Below are 23,364 nucleotides of genomic sequence, written 5' to 3' on the forward strand. Positions count from 1 at the left end.
CTTTTTCATTTCTAATTCTGTTGATTTGAGTCTTCTCCCTTTTTTTCTTGATGAGTCTGGCTAATGGTTTATCAGCTTTGTTTATCTTCTCAAAGAAACAGCTGTTAGTTTTACTGATCTTTGTTATTGTTTCCTCATTCGATTTTTAATTTACTTCTGATCCCATCTTTATGATTTCTTTCCTTCTGCTAATTTTGGGGTTTTTTTTATTCTTTATTATCTAAATGCATTAGTTGCAAGGTTAGGTTGTTTATTTGAGATGTTTCTTTTTTTTTTTTTTTTTTTTTTTTTTAGAAGCCCTGAGATGTTTCTTGAGGTACGATTGTATTGCTATAAACTTCTCTCTTAGAACTGATTTTGCTGCATCCCATAGGTTTTGGGTCATCGTGTTTTCGTTGTCATTTGTTTCTAGGTATTTTCTGATTTCCTCTTTGATTTCTTCAGTGATCTCTTGGTTATTTAGTAGCATATTGTTTAGCTTCTATATGGTTTTTTTTTCTTGTAATTGATATCTAGTCTCATAGCATTGTGGTCAGAAAAGATACTTGATACGATTTCAATTTTCTTAAATTTACCAACGCTTGATTTGTTACGGAAGATATGATCCATCCTGGAGAATGTTTCATGAGCACTTGAGAGGAAAGTGTATTCTGTTGTTTTTGGATGGAATGTCCTATAAATATCAATTAAGTCCATCTTGTTTAATGTATCATTTAAAGCTTGTGTTTCCTTATTTACTTTCATTTTGGATGATCTGTCAGCCCACTTGGTGAAAGTGGGCTGTTGAAGTCCCCTACCATGATTGTGTTACTGTCGATTTCCCCTTTTATGGCTGTTAGCATTTGCCTTATTGTATTGAGGTGCTGTTATGTTGGGTGCATAAATATTTACAATTGTTATATCTTCTTCTTGGATTGATCCCTTGATCATTATGTAGTGTCCTTCTTTGTGTCTTGTGATAGCTGTTACTTTAAAGTATTTTGTCTGATATGAGAATTGCTTCTCCAACTTTCTTCTGATTTCCATTTGCATGGAATATCTTTTTCCATCCCCTCACTTTCAGTCTGTATGTGTCCCTAGGTCTGAAGTGGGTTTTTTGTAGACAGCATATATATGGGTCTTTTTTTTGTATCCATTCAGCCATTCTGTGTCTTTTGGTTGAGTGTTTAATCCATTTACATTTGAGGTAATTATCAATATGTATGTTCCTATTACCATTTTCTTAATTGTTTTGGGTTTGTTTTTATAAGTGTTTTCCTTCTCTTATGTTTCCTGCCTAGAGAAGTTCCTGTAACATTTTTTTGTAAAGCTGTTTTGGTGGTGCTGAATTCTCTTAGCTTTTGCTTGTCTGTAAAGGTTCTAATTTCTCCATTGAATCTGAATGACATCCTTGTTGGGTAGAGTAATCTTGGTAGAGTAACCCTAACCCTAACCCTAACCCTTTCATCACTTTGCATATGTCCTGCCACTCCCTTCTGGCTTGCAGAGTTTTTCTGAAAGATCAGCTGTTAATCTTATGGGGATTCCCTTGTATATTATTTGTTGCTTTTCCCTTAATTTTCCCTTAATTTTTGATAGCTTGATTAATATGTGTCTTGGCATGTTTCTCCTTGTATTTATCTTGTATGGGACTCTCTGCATTTCCTGGACTTGATTATTTCCTTTCCCTTATTAGGGAAGTTTTTTGAACTATAATCTCTTCAAATATTTTCTCAGTCCCTTTCTTTTTCTCTTCTTCTTCTGGGACCCCTATAATTCAAATGTTGGTGTGTTTAATGTTGTCCCAGAGGTCTCTGAGATTGTCTTCAATTCTTTTCATTCTTTTTTCTTTATTCTGCTCTGTGGTAGTCATTTCCACTATTTTATCTTCCAGGTCACTTATCTGTTCTTCTTCCTCAGTTATTCTGCTATTGAATCCTTCTAGAGAATTTTAAATTTCATTTATTGTGCTGTTCATCATTGTTTGTTTGCTCTTTAGTTCTTCTAGGTCCTTGTTAAACGTTTCTTGTATTTTCTCCATTCTATTTCCAAGATTTTGAGTCATCTTTACTATTATTACTTTGAATCCTTTTCCAGGTAGACTGCCTATTTACTCTTCATTTGTTAGGTGTGGTGGGTTTTTATCTTGCTCCTTTATCTGCTGCGTATTTCTCTGTCTTCTCATTTTGCTTATCTTACTATGTTTGGGGTCTCCTTTTCGCAGTCTGCAGGTTCATAGTTCCCGTTGATTTTGGTGTCTGCCCCAGGTGGGTAAGGTTGGTTCAGTGGGTTTTGTAGGCTTCCTGTTGGAGGGGTGTGGTGCCTGTGTTCTGGTGGATGAGGCTGGATATTGTCTTTCTGGTGGGCCGGACTGTGCCTGGTGGTGTGTTTTGGGCTGCCTGTGAACTTAGTATGATTTTAGGCAGCCTCTCTGCTAATGGGTGCGGTTGTGTTCCTGTCTTGCTAGTTGTTTGGAATGGGGTGTCCAGCACTGGAGTTTGCTGGTTGTTGAGTGGAGCTGGGTCTTAGCGTTGACATTGAGATCTCTGGGAGAGCTCTCGCCGGTTGATATTACGTGGGGCCAGGAGGTCTCTAGTGGGCCAATGTCCTGAACTCGGCTCTCCCACCTTAGAGGCTCAGGCCTGACACCCGGCTGGAGCACCAAAACCCTGTCAGCCACACGGCTGCAGCATCCATCTGCCATTATTGTTGCTTTCTTTCTCTCTCAACAACTGAGCATGATAACATACACCCTCTTTCTCCTGAACCGGGAGAAGCTGAAGAACTGGTGGGAGCAGGACGGGCCACAGTCACAGTTGAGGCTTGACTCCAACAAAGTCAAAACAGCGCGAACCCCCTTCTTCCTGCGCCCTGCACCAACTTTCCCAGCATGTGAGCTACCGCATCACTTTCGCCTTCTGATACAGTTTTCAGAATGAGAATTTCGGAACTACAAAGGGTAGTAGTGGTCATGCACTCATAAGCCAGTTACAGTGACCTAGGAGATAGAAAATCTGGTGCCATGGACAATTCTGAGGTTTCTTATAAATGTTTCTTCCCCCTAAGCTCTAAGTCCACTAAGGAAACAACATAGTTTTGGTCTGTATTTTGTGCATGTGTTAGAGATCACCAAAATTTACTAATAGATAATTTACAGGAACACAGGCAACAATACTTTTCCATGTTCCCTCTTCTGATTTACCTAATTAATATCTGAAGTCACCTCCCAATGTTTCATTTTAACATAGGAAACAGTTCTAATTTTGTAAGTTAAAAAAAATGCTAAGCTAAAGGAGTTGAAATAAGGGCTGATGGTCTGTTCAAATTGTTGGTTTAATAAAAAGAAATGGAATGAGAAAATAGCTGCTGAGTTTTTGCTGAGTTTCTTTGCCACTTGGCTCTTGCAGGCTTCAATGTCTTATCTATAAAACTAGTCTGTCGGCATACAGATGGCCAAAAGGCACGTGAAAAGATGCTCAACATCACTAATTATTAGAGAAATGCAAATCAAAAGTACAACGAAGTATCACCTCACACTGGTCAGAATGGCAATCATCAAAAAATCTACAAAAAATAAATGCTGGAAAAGGTATGGAGAAAAGAGAACCCTTTTACAGTGTTGGTGGGAATGTAAATTGGTACAGCCACTATGGAGAACAGTATGGAGGTTCCTTAAGAAACTAAAAATAGAGCTACTGTATGATCCAGCAATCCCACTCCTGGGCATATATTCGGAGAAAACCATAATTCAAAAAGATACATGCATCCCAGTGTTCACTGCAGCACTATGTATTTACAATAGCCAGGACATGGAAGCAACCTAAATGTCCATCGAGAGATGAATGGATAAAGAAGATATGGTACATATATACAATGAAATGTTTCTCACCCATAAAAAAGAACAAAATAATGCCATTTGCAGCAACATGGATGGACCTGGAGATTGTCATACTCAGTGAAATAAGTCAGACACAGAAAGAGAAATATCATATGATATCGCTTATATGTAGAACCTTAAAAACTGGTACAAATGAACTTATTTACAAAACAGAAATAGAGTCACAGATGTAAAAAAACAATCTTATGGTTACCAGGGTGGAAAGGGGGGAGGGATAAATTGGGAGATTGGGGTTGACATATGCATACTACTATATATAAAATAGATAACTAATAAGGACCTATTGTATAGCACAGGGAACTCTACTCAATGCTCTTGTAATGGCCTATATGGGAAAGAATCTAAAAAAGAGTGGATAGATGTATATGTATAACTGATTCACTTTGCTATACAGCAGAAACTAACGTTGTAAATCACCTATGCTCCAATAAAAATTAAAAGAAAAAACCAACCCCCACCCCCCACCATGGTCTACCTGTGGAAACAAGCAGGAGAGGTCACTCACAAAGATCTAATAATGATATTTGGAGGTTTTTTTGCAGAAGTGATGGAAAAGTACAAATAAAATACCCCATTAAATTGAACAGGGTATGCTTATTAGGGTGTCTGGAAGCAGAAAACAGCTTTACAAGGTATAATTACAAAATCTGCTGGCTTTCTGTTTGCATTTGCTTCCAAAGAGTCTGACAACAGTCTTAAAACAGTCTCCGAGAAGATGATCACTGATGTCCTTATCCGTTCCAAAATCTGAAATTCTCATCACCAAAACTTTTGCCAGTCTGCTCCTGGTAACATTATGTTCATTTGAAAAATACCATTTCATACCCTTTCTCTGAGCCCTTTCAATGGAAGGATTATGCATGTCATATACGTTCACCATCTGTAATTAACTAAGGGGAAAGGACATAGAGATTTAAAGGAAGGCAAACTCAGTGACTTTGCCCCCAAGCCTGCATTCTGCTGTCCTCTCCTGCTGCCTTTAGGACTTGTATGTGGCACGGAGGCTGCCCGATCTCTATCTAAACCGGGTGCAGGTGCAGCGACCTTCCGTTGCCCCTGGTGATTCCCTAAGCTTATCCAGGTTTTTCACTGCCTAGTCGAGAAGTTGTTACACTAGAGACAGTAGAAATACAGAACAACAGTAGTGCCCCAGAGCACTTCCTCGGATTTCCAGGGCTGAGGATTTAGATGGCTGCTGCTAGAAAAGGGTGGATGAGTCAAAGGTAACACGTCATTGGGAGAGTCATCCAGGTCTTGGAAGGAGAAGTCTTTCTGAGAACACATTGATTAGGGAGTCAGGTGACATATTCAGGTCTGTAAATGGCAACGGGGCATTTCATCTGCAAGTGGAAACAGGTAAAGCCAAGCTTTCCTGAGACTCAATACTCTGTATAGACGAGAAACTTGAACTCTACAGGCAAGCTTAAGAGAAAAGACTTAATTGATCACTTTTATGGGACCAGCGTTTATTTAAATTTGTCATAGTCCTGTGGAAACCCTAGGATGGTTTGGAAGAAGCTTGGCCACGAAATAAAATGTTGAAAAATACCCAAACTTTGTTATTTCTAATATTTATATTTGGCAGCTCATTTTGACAAGCTCACAAGAAGCTTAGATTATCCATTGGATAATAAATAAGAAAAGTAGGTCTTAATTTCTAGAGTTCCTAATGACTTAACACCAATTTATAGTAAGAATTTTTCATTCATTTCGAATAAGATTTATTAAACACCCTATGTTCTCTGAAGCTCTGTTGGTATTATCAACAGCTCCAAGCTGGAACACTCTATAACTCTGGTGTAGATCAGTGCTCTCCAATAGAAATATAATGCAAGCCATGTATGTCATTTAAATTTTATAGTCATCACGTTTAAAAAGAGTAAAAAGAAACATGGGGCATTAATTTTAATAATATATTTAATTTGACCCTAAATATCAAAATTATCATGTAATTGATATAAATTATATCAACATGTAATTGATATAAAAATATTCTTTCTTTTTTTTTCTTTTTTTTTTTAACTAAGTCTCCAAAACCCAGTGTTTATTTTACACTTGCAGCAAGTGACAACTGCTGGATTTTTATTGGTTAAAGTAAAATGTAGTCTTACCCCAAAAATAAAGCTGCGTTTAATGGAAAAAATATCTTATACTGCTACAGTTTTAAAGTTTACACTTAAGTGAGATAAAATGAAGTAAAACTACTAGTTCAGTTCTTCAGTCACTCCACCCACATCTGGGGTCCTCACCATCCATGGTAATGTGGTGAGTGGCTACCATATTGAACTGCACAGCTTGAGAACTTTTGTATAATCTCACACAATGGTGTGTTGAGCCAGATTACCCAAGTCCCTCTTTATTAGATTCATTTATCAAGAAGGTGGTCCCAAGGTGGACAGTGGGGTGTATTTAGGACTAAAGCTTTACTTTAAGAACATGGGTTTTTGACTACATATATCAACTGCTTTAAGAAAGAGTCACATTGAGTAACTTGAGTACTTAAAACATAGGGAGAAAAATTCAATTACATGCCAACTAATTAACAAACTGTTTTTTTTTTAATGTATCAAGAACCTATGGCTATTTAAAGAATTAGTATAAAATTTTAACAATCCACTTAATATAACTCTGCAATTTTAGGAAGGGGGATCCATGAATTGTAAGTGGTTTAGATGTTCTTAAAGTGATGCTAAATAGGGAACATTTAATCTTACCTTTATCGTGTTGTAAATCTTGTTGTTCTTTATTATGTTGGAAAGACCATAAATAAGTCTTTAATATGTCTACATTTTATCCTTGACATTTATGATATGTTTTTATATATTTTGACAAAATACCAAGGTAGAAGGAAAAAGCTCTGTCGTATTTGCAGTGGTGATTAATGTTGATGTCTGTGTTTATGTATCACAAAATCTTGTGTAAACATACTTCAGTTGGGGTCACAAGAATGTTTTATATAAATGTACCAAGACAGCCTACCTAGAGTGCCATTTAGAACAAAATAATAACATGAAGTGGACCAGCTGAACATACCTTTTAACAACATTCAAATAGCTCCTGTGAGAAAAGAAGTCCTGTGATAAGTTTGAACTCCAGACAATTGTTTCATGTAAGAGATCCATTTTAAGATTCTGGAGTTTTGCTAACAACTCAAAAAGTCAAATGGACTCATAGTTTATGTGTGAGTTCTTAATTAAGGATTTTACTGAAATATTTTATAATAACTGCCTTTGGAGTTACACCAGACAATAATATCCTCTTCTAGATGTAAATTATTTGGCTTTAGTCACATGACACACAAATGCCAAAGTTTATGAATAGGCAAAAAAAGTGCTCAAATAACTGAATGATTTTTTTTTCTTCTGCGCTGTAATGATTCAGCATTTAGTCATATCCCCTTTACATCATGCAACCTTTTCCTTGCCTCTGAACACGACAAGTGTCACCTGGCACGGAGAGTTCATTTGTTACAAACACAGACACTGTGCCAGTAGCAAGTGGGGATTACTATTTTCTTCAATATGGAAAGTTTATCTAGGGTTCAAGAAATGGTTGCATCATGACCATGTTGAAAAGGAAGCACAGATAGACTCCTCATGGCACACAAGGGCCTAGTAAAACAAGCAGATATTTTTTTCTTACTACCAAAGAAGGAACCGAGATGCTTTCCCCAGTGGCCGAGTATGGACTGGAGCTCTGATGATCCTTCAGCCACCTAGTCCAACTGATTCTCCCACCAGAAAGCAATTCCCTTCTGCTGGGTCCTTTTCAAGATAAGGATGACAGGATTTTTGAGAACACGCTCTAAGAAACAGCTCTAAGCACAGTCCTCTCAAATCAAGCCTGTAGGGCACAGCTAACTTCCCACTGGCAACGTCTCCTTCAGTCAGTCAGGGATTGGGAGACCTAAGAAGTTTTCCCATAACCTTTACATAAATGGTGCAGTAAATCATCTACATCAGATAACAAGACTTTTTAAAAGATGCAGGAACAAGGGTGGTAGGGACGGGGGAAGCATGTATCTGATCATTTTGTGGATCTTTTGAGATGAGTTGAGAATAGCAGGCTGGCACCTGTGACCAGGACAGAAAGATGCAATCCTGTTGATGGAATTGACTGTCACATATGTTTCTGTTATGGAGCGTGTGCTCAGAGAAGACAAAGGACCCAGATTTATCTCCCTTAGAGTTACAAGCCTTTGAACCTCCTTGGATGAGCATTCTATATTAAAAACCCAAAGCCTCTGTTTTCTAGGTTGAACATAAATCCAAACTCCAGCAGACATCTCGTAAGAGAAACAGAGGCAAGCTAAGTGAAGAAAGATGTGGCAGTATTTGCTTTAAATGCCACCAAAGTTTACTGAAATATTTTGACTGTGTGAATCCATGGATGTTTCCAGTTGGACTTCCTGGACTTTGCTGGAGAAGGTAAGACATTTTGGGAGGGTTACTATTATTGAGACCTGAGACTTAACTCATTTTAGGTACAAAGCTAGAGCTTTTTATACATAATTTAAATAATCTTCTTAACAATACTTTCAGGTCAATGTGGTTAACAGCCTCAGCAAAGTACGTAGAGTGATTTCCAGAAGGTTTCCACTTAGAGCAGGGTGGATCCAGGTTGAAGGCCAGAAGAAGCTGTTTTGAAATCTGTGGATTTTCTTCAACGCTGCCTGCCTGTGTTAGAGATTCCCAATCCTAGCTTCACTGCAGAATCATCACTTGTAGAGCTTTCAAAGTGCAGTGGCAGAGCTCCACCCGACTCACTCAATCCTGATGTTTCAGATGGGGTCTGAGCATGTAAAAACCTTAAAAGTCACATGGATGGTGATTCTTTGCATACTCAGGGTTGAAAATCACTCATCAAGGGATGAATTTAAATTACAAAAAGTAGATTAGGCTAGAAAGAGTAAATATTAGTTACCTTTTTAAGACCTAGGCTGAAGAGAAATTACGAGAGTATCGACTTTTACACCGTCCGAAGCAATGCTTCTCAAACATGACAGGGTACCTGCTGCCCTGATGGTTTTGATAAAAGGCAGGTTCTGACTCAGCAGGTCTGGAGTGAGGCCTGTTTCTGAATTTCTAACAGTTTCTTAGGTACTGCTGATACTGCTGGTCTGCAAAACACATTTTGAGTAACAAGGACCTGGGGACCAGAATCCAAGTCGAGCTTGCAGGTTTCTATGGCGCGACCAAGAGATGAGGTTTACATGTTAACATTGTTTCCCGGAGCCCTGACTGTGGTCACTGTCACTGTTAAAGGCAGAGTTTTGGTGACCGTGCCTGTTCATCCCCCATCATCTGTTCTCCCCTCTGCTCTGCATGGCCTTACCAGGTTGCCAGCAGTTGTGCTGTGACAGATATGTGGGTGTCAGTAATGTTTAATAGCCTCAGTTGAAAACCTGTTTCATTCAAATGAAGCTCAGAGTGTACTTCTTTCTTCCCCCACATATTACTGGTCTGTGCTTAGAAAGGAAAGATGACTGTTCCTGTAGCTGGTCTGTGGCAACTGTCCCTAAGGAGGAGAGTCTCCCTCATCCCTCACTCACCAGGCTGTCTTTTTTTTGGGGGGGGTGGGGTGGTACACGGGCCTCTCACTGCTGTGGCCTCTCCCGTTGCGGAGCACAGGCTCCAGACCGCAGGCTCAGCGGCCATGGCTCCCGGGCCCAGCCGCTCCGCGGCATGTGGGATCTTCCCGGACCGGGGCACGAACCCGTGTCCCCTGCATCGGCAGGCGGACTCCCAACCACTGCGCCACCAGGGAAGCCCACCAGGCTGTCTTTAAAATTACAATCGGTATGACTTCATTCTGATGATCACGACTATCTGGACTTCTTTCAAACAAAAGAGCCTAATTAAAAAAATGGTATTAGTCCTGAATTTTGTGGGAGAGGGGTAGAAGTTTACAATGAAGGTTTAAAAATTTGATCAAATAACACTAAGGAATTTCCAGACTGAAATAAGAAAATAGTGATCTGAAGCGGGAAACTTTTCTCAAGCCACTGTAATAAGCATGTAAACCTACCACAAGCAAAACAGTGATTTAAAAACTAATTTCAATAAAACGATTTGTACCTAATATATTTTAAGATACTCACTGCTATGCTGCCTTCAGGGAGTTTGGCTGGCTGGTCTTTATAAGGCATCTTCTTAACTTCAAAGGACACCAGGGATACAAGAGAATAGGGATCATTTTTCCTCTGAAATTAGAAACATTTAGTTAAGTATTGTCCATGTAAAGCTTTTAAAAGTTATATTGGCAGCCAACCGGTTGTTTTTCATGTTGTCCATTTCCAAAGCAAAATTTCCTGCTTCCTTCTCTCTTCCTTTTCTCTCTTTACTTTTTCCGCATCCATCTATCCATTCATGATCCATTCATCATCTCCCCGTCCACCTTCTGTCCATCATCCACCCATCCACCCACCCATCACCCATTCACTATCCATCCAACCAACCATTCATCTTCTTATTTCTAAAGGTAATTCATCTTATGAACAAAAGAGTTGGCATAATAAGGTTAAAATAAAAACAGAAAAGCAGAGTTCCTAAAAGGAGTAAGCACAAGTGCCATTAGAACATAACAGGGAGACATCGTGGGTTACAAATTCTTGTTATCTGAGAGAAGGAAATATTTTAGGAGAGAGACTGCTGCTAAGTTACAAAGAAATCACATTTCATCTTATACAGAAGACCCTGAACAGATCTCTCCGTCATGGCACTATTAGGATTTGGGGTTGGTTAAGGAACTGTCCTGTGCATTGTAGGATGTTTAGCAGCATCCATGGCATCTACCCACTAGATGCCAGTAGCACCCCTCACCCAGTTGTAACAATTGAAAATGTCTCTAATTACTGCCAGTGTCCTCTGCGGAGCAAAATCCCCCTGGTTAAGAACCACTCACCTAGAACCATACAGTGTTTTTGACAGAACTTTTCAGCAAGTTCTTTTTGTTTAATCGGTTCTCATATTAACTGTTGATTAAGGTCAAGGGAAAGTATTTAAGAGTAACTCAAGGAAAACCATTCTGAGAACTTAAGCTCCTGTGGTTCTCCTCCGTTTAGCTTGAGACAGTGATGAGATCTATCCAGGGGTGGGCTGTAGCTGGCTCATAATGGCGCTGGAGAGCAGAATGTTAAAATTTCAAGAATTTTGAGTACCTGTTGTTAAATAGAGCCATTATTAAAACAAGTTATATATACATACACGTTAGTAAATTATATTTTTAAAAAGGTAATAAACACTCTAAACTCAGTACTTAGCAATAATTTTATTGCATTTTACTATTATCTATGCTCTTGATATTATTTAAGTCTATCGTATCTGTAGGGGAAATACTATATGATGGTGTGCTGCTCTGCATCTCTTCCCAACTCTGTATTCAGTGATGCCATGTTGGCAGCTTGAAACTGACCACGGCGGGAACAGTTACACCACGGGAATCAGCAAATGTTACATTTCAGAGTTTTTGTCCCTCCAGAAAGTGGTTTATTAAACATTTACTAGCACTTCACCATCTATAATCCACTGTTGGGTTTCTTGAGGCCAATCCAACAGGTTGCATTGTAATAACTTCAGTACTTTTACGAATTCATTTTTCCTGTGGTTCAATTTTTTCTCCCTTCAATAAACCCCATTTCTTCTACGTGCTGAGGACAGGCTAGAGTATGCAAAACTTTTATATATACTTAAAGTCACTACTTCTTTGGCTTTTTTGTTTTTTCTATCCTGACATTATAGAGTAAGCAACTTTGTTCATTTGGAAAAATTCTTTTTTCGTCGTTATTCTTCCTGTGTTCTCTTGTCTCCTGGCGTTTCCATTTTAACTGAAAGCTGGATTTTTGTTTGTGTGAGAAGTGTTTTTTAAAATGTGGAAATCTTTGCTCATAAAATCTTGTGTGCACATGATTTAAATCTACTTTCCTTAATACCATGGCTGATAGAAGAAACATGACAAACTCTGGTAATGAGATTCTGTGCATAAGGGTTATAATAGCATATTCAGATGTGTGTCCAGGATCCCAAACCTTCAAAGAACAAGTTTTCTTTAGTCTCCAAGTTCAATAAAAAAAACACTGATAGAAAATAATTCCCTTGCTCTTGAAGTCATACCTTTGGGAAACAAATCATGAGAGAACTCTATCTCCGAATCAACTCTAGATGGAAAGTTTTTGTCCTACATGATTCTGCATTTATGAACATGGAAGTTTCTTAATGAATAACAAATGAACTTAATTACAAAGCAGAAATAGAGTCACAGATGTAGAAAACAAACTATGGTTACCAGGGAGTAAAGGAGTGGGGGAAGGATAAATTGGAGATTGGGATTGACACATACACACTACTATGTATAAAATAGATAACTAATAAGGTCCTACTGTACAGCACAGGGAACTCTACTCAATATTCTTTAATGACGTATATGGGGAAAGAATCTTAAAGAGTGAATATATGCATATGTATAACCGATTCACTTTGCTGTATACCCAAAACTAACACAACATTGTAAATCAGCTATACTCCAATAAAAATTTTAAAAAGAGAGATGGGATTTGAAGTCTCGAATGTGGAGAAACATGTTTCTCTGAGGGGATTTTCTCTCACTTTCCTTTAATCCCTCTACTCTTGGCCATTTTGAATCTTCCTCGCATTTTCCATTCATCACCCATATTTACCGTCATTTTCCTTGGTTCACAAAACACTGTGCTTTGCTGAACCTCAGAAACACCTGGGATCAGGTTCACAGATTGTGATTCAGGAAGTCTGCGATGAAACTATAGTTGCCCTGTATTGTTTGGAATTTCCACATTGTTGTTTAGTTTTTTATCTTTCTTGATTATTTTCTTCCCCGACAAGATTACCCAAAACTGGAAGGCATAGAGTGTGGAATATAATAAGGCTTATACCTTCCATAGCACCTGGAACACTATGCCTGGAAGGGCTGCATCAGTCCTGCTTGAGTGACAGCATGAATGGATGGTGAATGAACACATCAGATGGCTGGGTTATCCGATGACCCTCCTATCCTGTGTCCACCTATTTGATAGCACCTTATAAAAGGTTTAATTCTGTCAATTATTGAATTGGACCTCCTCCCCCATAAATGAGATTAGGAAGTTCAGGAAGTTGTAAGAGAAGGTAGTGACATACAATGAGGGCTGCCGATCATGATAAGGGGCTATGGACACACTCTCACCTCCGTTAGCTAATTCAGCGATGCAAATGGACACAGTCTGGGACCTGAACAAATCTGGTGGTAGGCAAATAGACTGTAAATAATACAACTCATAGATTGATCTGTTCTTTATTTTAAATTATTCTCCAAAAGCAATGTTTCTTCCACCCTTTTCAGTAGAAAAATGCATTTTTTTTCATTTTTCTAAGATGCTCTGAAGCTCCACGGAATGGGAAATATGAGCTATTAAGCTCTGATCTAGGTCAGCATCAAAGATACACGAGTCCTGTGTCTGTAAGTCAAAAACTTGGTACAGGTAAGCGTTTAATTCATGAGCACAGGCCTTTTATTGATTCCATGTTCAAAGTTGAATGCTTTCAGCAGTGCTTTTTACATAACTATGATGTTATTCTTATGTTAAAAAAATCATCTCTTCTTCTGTGTGGCAATCTACTGCTGTAATAGCCATCACTGCCATATTGTAGGCAATTTAGGATTAAAAAAGCAGCTGGAGTTAATATCCCTTGACAATATCTTGAACCCTCCACATGCCCCAGCTAGCTATTAATCCTCAGAAAATGCCCTATCCCTCTGTCATTGCCACATCATTTAAACTGCGGTTTGCAGCCCACCACCTGCCTCTATTACGTACTAGTGCACAAAGATTGGCTTACGGTCATGGTACTGATAAAAGTTACAGAGCTGGGAAAAAATGGAGTGGAGAGTGAGGCTTTTAAGTTGGTTAAGACCTAGTGAGGGTGGCTGGGACCATGAAGAGCTCCCCCGATGCTGAATTCCTTCTCAAGAATTATTTTTAAACCACATACCCATTTTATAAAGCCTGTGTTTAAATACTCAGTATCTCCCAGAAACAAGGCGTTGTGGGACAACAAAACTTAAAACAATTACTGGTCAAACTCTAAGCTGTTAAAGAGGTTGCTCTTTCAAGCAACAGTCACAGCACAGATCATCGTGTAGAATTAAAGGCCAGTGTGCATGTTTACCCTGTGGGCAAAGCCAAACACAATGCCGCAGATCACGTCAGCCGAGAATCGTAAACTTTCTGTCCCGGATGAGGAAGGCAGAAAATGTTTGCCTCCTGCTGGGTTGTGTGACAAAACTATTAAAGACTTCCAGGATGTAGTATATTCTCTGAGAGGCAGGCCAGCGGCAGTTTGCAGTAATGCTCTCCTCTCTAGCCATCAGCTTCTGAGACTGGTATAAGCAGAAACAGTGGAAGTACAGAAGTTTGGGCTATGGCTGTGGGTAAACATGAAGTGATGTGTGCCAGTCTCTCCTGAATCTTTGGAAGCGTCACTTTGCTCTGGTAGAACCTCAGAACGTCCCTGCAGGTTGTTCTGGTCTGACTCTACTTGTGCTCAATAGTTATTGTTTAGAAAATCCTAGTGGGAAGCAGCCGCACAGCACAGGGAGATCAGCTCGGTGCTTTGTGTCCACCTAGAGGGGTGGGATAGGGAGGGTGGGAGGGAGACGCAAGAGGGAGGGGATATGGGGATATATGTATACGTATAGCTGATTCACTTTGTTATACAGCCGAAACGAACACAACATTGTAAAGCAATTAGACTCCAGTAAAGCTGTTTAAAAAAAGAAAATCCCTCAATTGCTATTGACTTCTCCCATATCCACTGGGTCTTCAACAGGTAGATGAAGATGCAATTTTCTTTTCTTTTTTTTTTTTTTTACCTCCACCCGCCCTCCCCCTTGACAACCACAAGTCTGTTCTCTATGTCTGTGGTTCTGTTTCTGTTTCATAGATAGGTTCATTTGTGTCATATTTTAGATTCCACATATAAATGATATCATATGGTATTTGTCTTTCTTAAAGGTGCAATTTTCGCTCCATAGGTCTTCTATTGGAACAGTACGTTATGCACAGACAGACGTATGTCATCTGAAATAGTCATTTCCCCCTTGCCATAATGATTTTAGTCCTGCTTCATTGAAAAGCTGTGCTTCCTCATTTCAGTAGGATGTGATACCCAAAGTAATAGGAGGGGTGGATGGTTATCATTTAGACTGTGTGGCCTTGGGGATTCATTAAAACTCATCTCCCCCAACTCTTAGAGAAAAAGTAACAGTCAAAAAGCAGAATGGCTGTGAGCAAATTGATGGCATGCAAGTGGTACCTGAAGCAGTGCCTGGCACATAGTTGGCAGTTGGTACTTCATAAATATTTATTGAGTGAATGAATAAATCATGGTTTAACAACAACAGCAAAAAGAAATTGTGCACTGCCTTTCTCCTTAGGTCAGTTGTTCAAAGCCAGGAGTGATTTTGCCCCCAGGGGACACTGGCGATGTTTGCAGACATTTTTCGTTGTCACAGCTGAGGTGAGAGTTGTTACTGGCATCTAGTGGGCAGGGGCCAGGGATGCTGCTAAGCATCCTATCATGCACAGGACCACCCCACAACAAAGAATTCTCTGAACCAGAATATTAATAGGGCTGAGGTTGAAGAATCCTGCCTTAGGTTAAAAAAAAAAAAAAAGAATGCTTCACAAAAAACTTTTAAAAAATACTTTTAATTTTCCTCCTCTTTATTTTAGAAACAAAATTATATAAGATTTGTGAGACTACCGCAAGTATTCTGACTCACAGAAAACGTGAGAATCTAGAGCTACAAAATTCTGTATTATTAGCTAGACTCAGGATTTTATCCTTGGATTTTCTATGGTACAATGAGTCAAATGAGTTTTCTGGTAGTTAAAATATGGGCAAGAGTGCATAGACTTGAGGAGTTTTAATTTAGCTTTTTTCCCCCAAATCCTCCCCAAACAACAAGGTCACAACACAGCAGTCTCATTTAAATAAATAGCAATTTCCACGTGGAAAAATTCATCTGCTTAGTATAAAGGAGATTTTAAACCTTTAAAATACACACAGTCAGTATAATCATCCTGAGAAGTATGGGATGCCACAGTCCAGACAGGCCAAAGCAGTGAGGAATCTACAAATCAACGTGCCTGGAACTTTACTGAGAAGCTCTTCTGGCTGAAGCCCAGGCTGTGGTATCACCAGACAAGAAGAACTTTCTAGGACACTATCTCTTCCCCTGCTAAACTATTTATATTTGAATTTTTCTGGGCATATGGCTTGAATTATGTTCTTGTACTCACCATCATTTCATTAACTACTATTTACCGAGGAACTACTAGATAGTGTTGAGTCAAACAGATTTGTTCAAATCTCAGTTACTGTCTGACGGTCTTAGGGACTGAGGATATTTAAATTGTGTTTACCTAACATATCACACACACACACACACAATGGAATATCATTCAGCCATAAAAAAGAAAGAAATCTTGCTTTTTTCAACACCATGGATGGACCTTGAGAGCATTATGCTAAGTGAGATAAGTCAAACAGAGAAAGAAAAATAGGGTATGAACCCACTTACGCGTGGAATCTAAAAAAAGCCAGATTCATAGAAATAGAGAACTGGTGGTTACCAGGGGTTGTGTGTAGGGGAAATGGATACATGATGTTAAAGGAACAAACTTGCAGCTAGTACATCAATAAGTCCTGGAGACCTAATGTACAACATAGTGATTATAGTCAACAATACTATAGTATAAACTTCAAAGTTGTTAAGAGCCCATATCTCTTTTTTTTTTTTTTTTGCGGTACGCGGGACACACACACACACAAAGGTAATTATGTGGGGGGATAGAGGTATTAATTAAGCCTATTGTGATAATGTCACAATATATAGTATCAAATTGTCATGTTGTACACCTTAAGTTTACATAGGTCATATGTCAATAAGATCTCAATAAACCTGGAAAAATATCAACTTCACCTGATGGGAAAGATGACCAGCTGATCTAGGCTCCATTCCTTCCAGAGAGTTCTTCAAAATTTTTTAAAAATTAAATTAAAAAATTTGAAAATTAATCTAAAAATATAAAAAATTTTAATGGAGAAAATAGAAAATCAAAACATTAAAAAAGTTAAAACATCTAAAAATCCTTTTCAAAAAAGCTTCCCTCTGAGCTTTTGAGAAGAGGTTCCCTGTGAGTGGCACGTCAGTGCTGCACTGTTTCTCTTACCTGGAGAAATGTCTTGGCCCATAACCGTGACCTGACTTTCAGGACAGCGCTTTCTCCTCCCCCTAGTTGTCCCACTGCACAGGAGATTTGTAAGCACTCGATATTGGTACAATTCTGCAAAAAACAACAGCAGTGGTGATGAACCAGTGTCTTTAAATTGTGGTAGAGAATCAACACCGAAGTCAGTTTATTTACATTTTGTTTCCTCAGAAGTTATCCCTTAATCCATAAACTTTAAATAAAGAACAAGTACACTGAAATGATCAAGAAAAAACACAGTTTGGTAGGAAAGATGCATCAACGTTAATGGTAATGTAGAGCTAAAACGGAACATAAAATACAACATAAAATTTAAGCTCTGTTCTAAGGACTTTAAAACAATCTTCCCACATCAGTGACTGAACTGCTGTTTCATATTCTCAGAACTTGGGAGGATATTTCTTATAGACAATCACAACACCTGACCCTGGACTAAGTAAATCCTGAAAAAGCTTCGGAAGAAGGTCCATGAGTCCATTATCTCAGAGACCCAATGATATTAAGCCATTGACAGGTATTTGTTCCATAACATTATTCTATCTAAGTTACTTCCTGGTTATAAGGCAGAATCTCCTGCAAGTTCCATCCATTAAGCTGCATTTATTTACTTATTTATTTGTAATTTTTATTGCAATATAGTTGATTTACAATGTTGTGTTAGTTTCAGGTGTACAGCAAAGTGATTCAGCTATATACATACATATATCCACTCTGTTTTAGATTCTTTTCCCATATAGGTCACGACAGAGTATTGAGTAGAGTTCCCTGTGCTATACAGTAGGTTCTTATTAGTTTTCTATTTTATATATAGTAGTGTGTATATGTCAATCCCAATCTCCCAGTTTATCCCTCACCCATCTCTTTCCCCCCTAGTAACCATAAGTTTGTTTTCTACATCTGTGACTCTATTTCTCTTTTGTAAATAAGTTCATTTGTGCCATTTTTTTAGATTCCACATATATTAAGCTGTTTTTAAACTAGTCTGTAGGGTTGCCTAACTTATAATGGGTAACTTTTAATATATGAAATGCATATTCCTAGAAAGAGTTCATTATGATGACATTCTATCGAATTGTATTTTTCTGATTGGATCCCAATATGTAAATCAATGGACACCTCACAATTCATTTTCTGTGTGCCCCTGGATAGGATGATACTTCTCGAATTGTACCCCCTCACTGACCTGAACTTATCTTGTGGATCGTGCTTTATTCATTTTCCACCTCTCAAGCACTGATGCTCAGTAAGCATCAGTTTATTGGATATTATGTGAAGTAGTGGACTGAGGCATCTCACTTTAATGACATCCATAAACCACAGAGTAACCTGAGGAATGTACTATTGATACAATTAGAAACTGTTTTTGGACTTCCCTGGTGGTCCAGTGGTTAAGACTCTGCCCTTCCACTGCAAGGGGCACGGGTTTGATCCCTGGTCAGGGAAGTTTCCGCATGCGGTGTGGCCAAAAAATAAAACATAATTCTCAACTTAAAAAAATGGTTTAAAAAAAAATAAAAACCTTTTCTGAGAACCTCAGAATTCTCCAAAAACAAAGCAGTCAGGATTGTGTATCTGATAAAGTCCAGTAAGGCCAAATTTCTCTAAGATGTTTCCAAATACAGGTGGGCTGAGCCATTCTGGTTCCACTAGCTGGGCGCTGAGAGGTTTGGGGCCTTGTGCATTGAGCAGGAACTGGAATCTCAAAGTTCTACAGTTCGTGCCCCTTGTGAGGACTCTCCTGTTTACCTGTGCTCCGTTACTGACGTGCTGTGTATCACCAATCCCACCCTCTGGAGGCAAAAGAGGGGAGTCAGAAGGAGGTAATTCTTGTAGACTCCCTGGGATGGTGGTCCCTGTTAGCTAGCTCTGTTGGAGGGTTTTTGGAGAAGGTGATGCTCAGGATGAATCTTGAAGGGTGAGGAAGAGTTACTTAGCAGTATGAGGTGATGAGGGCATGGTTCTCCTGTATAAGACCAGGGCATGTTCAGAAGAGAGGAGAAAAGGGTATTTGGGGGGTGGGGTGGGCAGGTGGAAATGAGATAGGAATGAGGTAAAGTCTAGGTGGTAAAGAATCTTCCTATTTGCTAAGAAGTTTCAGTTTGATTCAGAAGGTCCCAGGAAGCCCATGAAGCATTTTAAGCCAGGGATCTAATCATCTTTGTATTTTAGGGGACGGGTGATAGGTGAGGAAGAATGAAGGGAGAAGAGTGGGAGGCAAGGAGGTTGATAAAGGCCAAGTGAGAAATGGCCAGAGTCCAAGTGAGAAATGTGGGGCCCTGAACTGACGCAGTGGGACTGGAGAGAAGAAGATGAATTCTAGAGAAGTTTAGGAAGTAGAGTAGATCCTTGGTGACTAATCGAAGGTTGGGACGAGAGAGAGAGAGGGATGGGGGAGCTCTTTTGTTTGGGGGATTGAGTGAATGGGTACTGGCTTTCCTGAGATTGGGAATACTAGAGAAGAGACACATGTTGGGCGGGGGGGTCATGGAGACAGTTTTGCACATGTTGGGGCTGGGGTCGATCAGACATCCAGATGGATGTATACAGTCTAGAGTGTAGTCAGGAGGGGCTAAGATGGCAGAAGGCGCACCTAGGCCTGACTGGAGTCACACAAGGGTCACACAAGAAATTTCTCTAAAAGAGCAAAATCGATGGGAGAGAAGAGGAGGGGGCTGAGGATGGAATCCTGAGGCACAGGAGCATTTAGGGATGGGCAGAAGAGAAGTCGGTGAAAAATTCCAAGAAGGGGCAAGCCCGAAGGCAGGAAGAGAACCAGAAGAGAATGTTGTGGGGATGGCAAGAGATGAGATGGTTTCAAGAAGTGGTCAAGAGTATCATATGCTGAGGAGGGTCAGAAAGATAAGGTTTCTGTACGCTGAGCAGTGAAAGGGAGGAAAAGAAAGCTTGGAGAGGAGGAGACGGGATGAAAAGTACAAAAGCAGCGGGGACTCAAGATGAGAAAGGCAAGGATATTCTTAGGCGGAGGAGAAATTATAGTTCCATGTTACAGATTTTTCCTATGCAAATTGGAAATTATGATCCCAACACAGGATGCTGGCATTTTGCACTTTCAAATTCCTAATCAGAAATGGGATTCAGTAAGTTGTTTTTAACTAAACAAAAACCGTAGGAGGTCTTATTTAGCTTTTGATTTTAAAATAAACTTTGCATAATCACTCTCTATCCAGAACTGTTTTGACTTGAGGACATGGGGAGGTGGATATTTGCAATTTTTGAACCAATAAGAGAGAAAGGGAATAAAACATGAGTTAGCAAAATCAGATATGGAAATAAAGGATTGCCTTGCTCTCATCTGTAAATAATACGTTTCTACGATATTCAGAGGTTAAAAATCATCTTGTATTAAAAGGCTTTAGTAAGACAGAGAAGGAGGGAAAAAATCTGACCTTACAACAGAAGTGAATAAAATATTCAAAGGAATTTTAGTTATTGAACTTCATTGCCTCAGCGTATGCATGAGAAATACACCAAAGTGGAAAATGGAAAATATATTCGAATCTTGATTTTCCAAATTGTTGGTTCCCATAGGTTTGGAGATTGGTTTGCCAGAGGGCTTTCTCAGTGGCACTGAATATGAGAATTCTATAGCTGTCAGTCATTGTTTTCTTTTTTAAAAAAATATCAAGAAAAAGAGGGAGAGGACTCAAATCAATAAAATTAGAAATGAAAAAGGAGAAGTTACAACAGACACTGCAGAAATACAAAGCATCCTAAGAGACTATTACAAGCAACTCTATGCCAATAAAATGGACAATCTGAAAGAAATGGACAAATACTTAGAAAGGTATAACCTTCCAAGACTGAACCAGGAAGAAACAGAAAATACGAACAGACCAATCACAAGTAATGAAATTGAAACTGTGATTAAAAATCTTCCAACAAACAAAACTCCAGGACCAGATGGCTTCACAGGTGAATTCTATCAAATACTTAGAGAAGAGCTAACACCCATCCTTCTCAAACTCTTCCAAAAACTTGCAGAGGAAGGAACACTCCCAAACTCATTCTATGAGGCCACCATCACCCTGATACAAAACCAGAGATAGAATTACCACCTGACCCAGCAATCTCACTACTGGGCATATACCCATAGAAAACCATAATTCAAAAAGATACATGCACCCCATTGTTCATTGCAGCACTCTTCACAATAGCCAGGTCATGGAAGCAACCTAAATGCCCATCAAAAGACAAATGGATAAAGAAGATGTATATATATACAATGGAATATTACTCAACCATAAAAAGGAACGAAACTGGGTCATTTGTAGAGACATGGATGAATCTAGAGACTGTCATAGAGAGTGAGGTAAATCAGAAAGAGAAAAACAAATATTGTATATTAATGCATACATGTGGAACCTAGAAAAATGGTACCGATAACCAGTTTGCAGGGTAGAAATTGAGACACAGATGTAGAGAACAAATGTATGGACACCAAGGGGGGAAGGCGGTGGTGGTGGTGGTGGTGGTGGTGGTGTGAAGAATTGGGCGATTGGGATTGACACTTATACACTAATATGTTTAAAATAGATAATTAATGAGAACCTGCTGTATAAAAAAAATAAAATTCAAAAAAAAAGAATTGAGGTATAATTGACATAGAACATGATTAGTTTCAGGTATACAATGAAATGATTCAATATTTGTACATATTGTGAAATGAGCACCCCAATAAGTCTACCTAACACCCCTCACCACGCATAGTTACATAATTTTTTTTTCTTGTGATGAGCACTTTTAAGCTCTACTCTCTCAGCAACTTTCAAATATGCAGTACGGTATTATTAATTGTAGTCACCATGCTGTACCTTACAACCTCATAACTTAAATCATTGTTTTCTGTTCTATCATTCTTCCTGGAAACTTTACAAAAATAATAACATTAGTTTTATTAATTTATCCTAAACTGCATAGCATATAGATTCCCTACTCTTATGTTCTGAAAAATAATACAGTGCCATAAAAATTTACAGGAACTTGAGTCATATCTGCCAACTGCCATAGCTTTTTGCCATGTAATTGCAGGTACTTCTATCAATATTATAATAAATGTTCCTCTCTTGATTTAAGTTTAACTGATTATGTTAGACTTGCTCCTTGCACTTTGTGGCCATTTCCGTGTTTGAAACTGTTTGTATGGTCAAGATGAAATAAATACATGTCAGAGCATGTTCAAGACATACATTTTCACTAATTAAATTTTTATTGTCTTTTCAGTAGGACCTGGGGAAGAAAACTAGGCAAATACATGTGTTCAGTCTGTCATCCTGACTTGAAAAATTCTGTTTTATACTGCTGTTTTTCTATATATTTGGTTACGTTTTGCCCTATCCATCCCTATGTGTCTCTACTTGTGAAGCGCTGGGACATTATGTTGGTTTTATTATCGTTTGTTACAGTGATCAAAGATCCTTGAGACAGTACACTCATAATATGTCAGGTCTGGCATAAATTTTTTAAAAAGACATACATTGAAAAACACCACAACATTTTAACCTTTTTTACACATAAAACCAATGGCATGAACATTCACATTGGAATGAGTGGGAAAACTGAATCTAAAATGCTGAGTTATGGGACTTCCCTCTCCGTCCCCTGGTTAAGACTCCGTACTTCCACTGCAGGGGGCAGGGGGTTGATCCTTGGTCCAGGAACTAAGATAAAATAGTGCATGACACGCAGCGTGGCCAGAAAAAAAAGCTGAGTCATGAATGCCGTCCACAGTTTCACGAAGGGCTGACTAAGCTCAGGCTAGATCCACCACAGACCCCACTGCTTTGGGCCCAGGAAATCTGCAAATACCATCCTCGATTCTTCCACTGGAGCAGAGAATTGTGAGAGTCAGGAATGGACACCCCAAGGACCCACTGCATGGGCAGTGTTCCAGGCTCACTTCAAACTCTCACCAGTTCAGTGTCTGGGGACCGGCTGACGACTGAATCTTTGTCTTCTTGAAATGCATGAAAGGTCACCTTTTATGTTTTCATTGTTATTTCTCTCCTGTGGCCCCCAGGGCAGGTTCAGAAGAGTGAAAACGTTATATTACAAACAAAAAAAAAAGTAGTTGCTTTCACACCTACAATACGTACTGCCAAAAATTTGGGCGTATCTGAGCCTGGGAGGGGACTGAAAAGCAGTACTTGAAGTTAAAACCACGTGCATTTGGGAATTCTGTCCA

At 39.0% G+C, this 23,364-nt stretch overlaps 1 protein-coding gene across 1 annotated transcript in view; it reads right to left on the reverse strand.

The window, feature by feature from the left end:
* Positions 1–23,364, reverse strand: part of ITGA8 (integrin subunit alpha 8) — a 180,924-nt gene that overhangs the window by 9,171 nt on the left and 148,389 nt on the right. Inside the window, exons 31-32 of the mRNA XM_024750072.1 lie at positions 17,124–17,237; positions 9,978–10,079 (exon numbers count right to left, since the gene is read on the reverse strand). Of these exons, the coding sequence (XP_024605840.1) occupies positions 9,978–10,079; positions 17,124–17,237 (216 nt within the window). The remainder of the gene's footprint in view (positions 1–9,977; positions 10,080–17,123; positions 17,238–23,364) is intronic.

Source organism: Neophocaena asiaeorientalis, unplaced genomic scaffold (assembly GCF_003031525.2).
Source record: "Neophocaena asiaeorientalis asiaeorientalis breed wild unplaced genomic scaffold, Neophocaena_asiaeorientalis_V1.1 scaffold4, whole genome shotgun sequence".
NCBI lineage: Eukaryota > Metazoa > Chordata > Mammalia > Artiodactyla > Phocoenidae > Neophocaena > Neophocaena asiaeorientalis.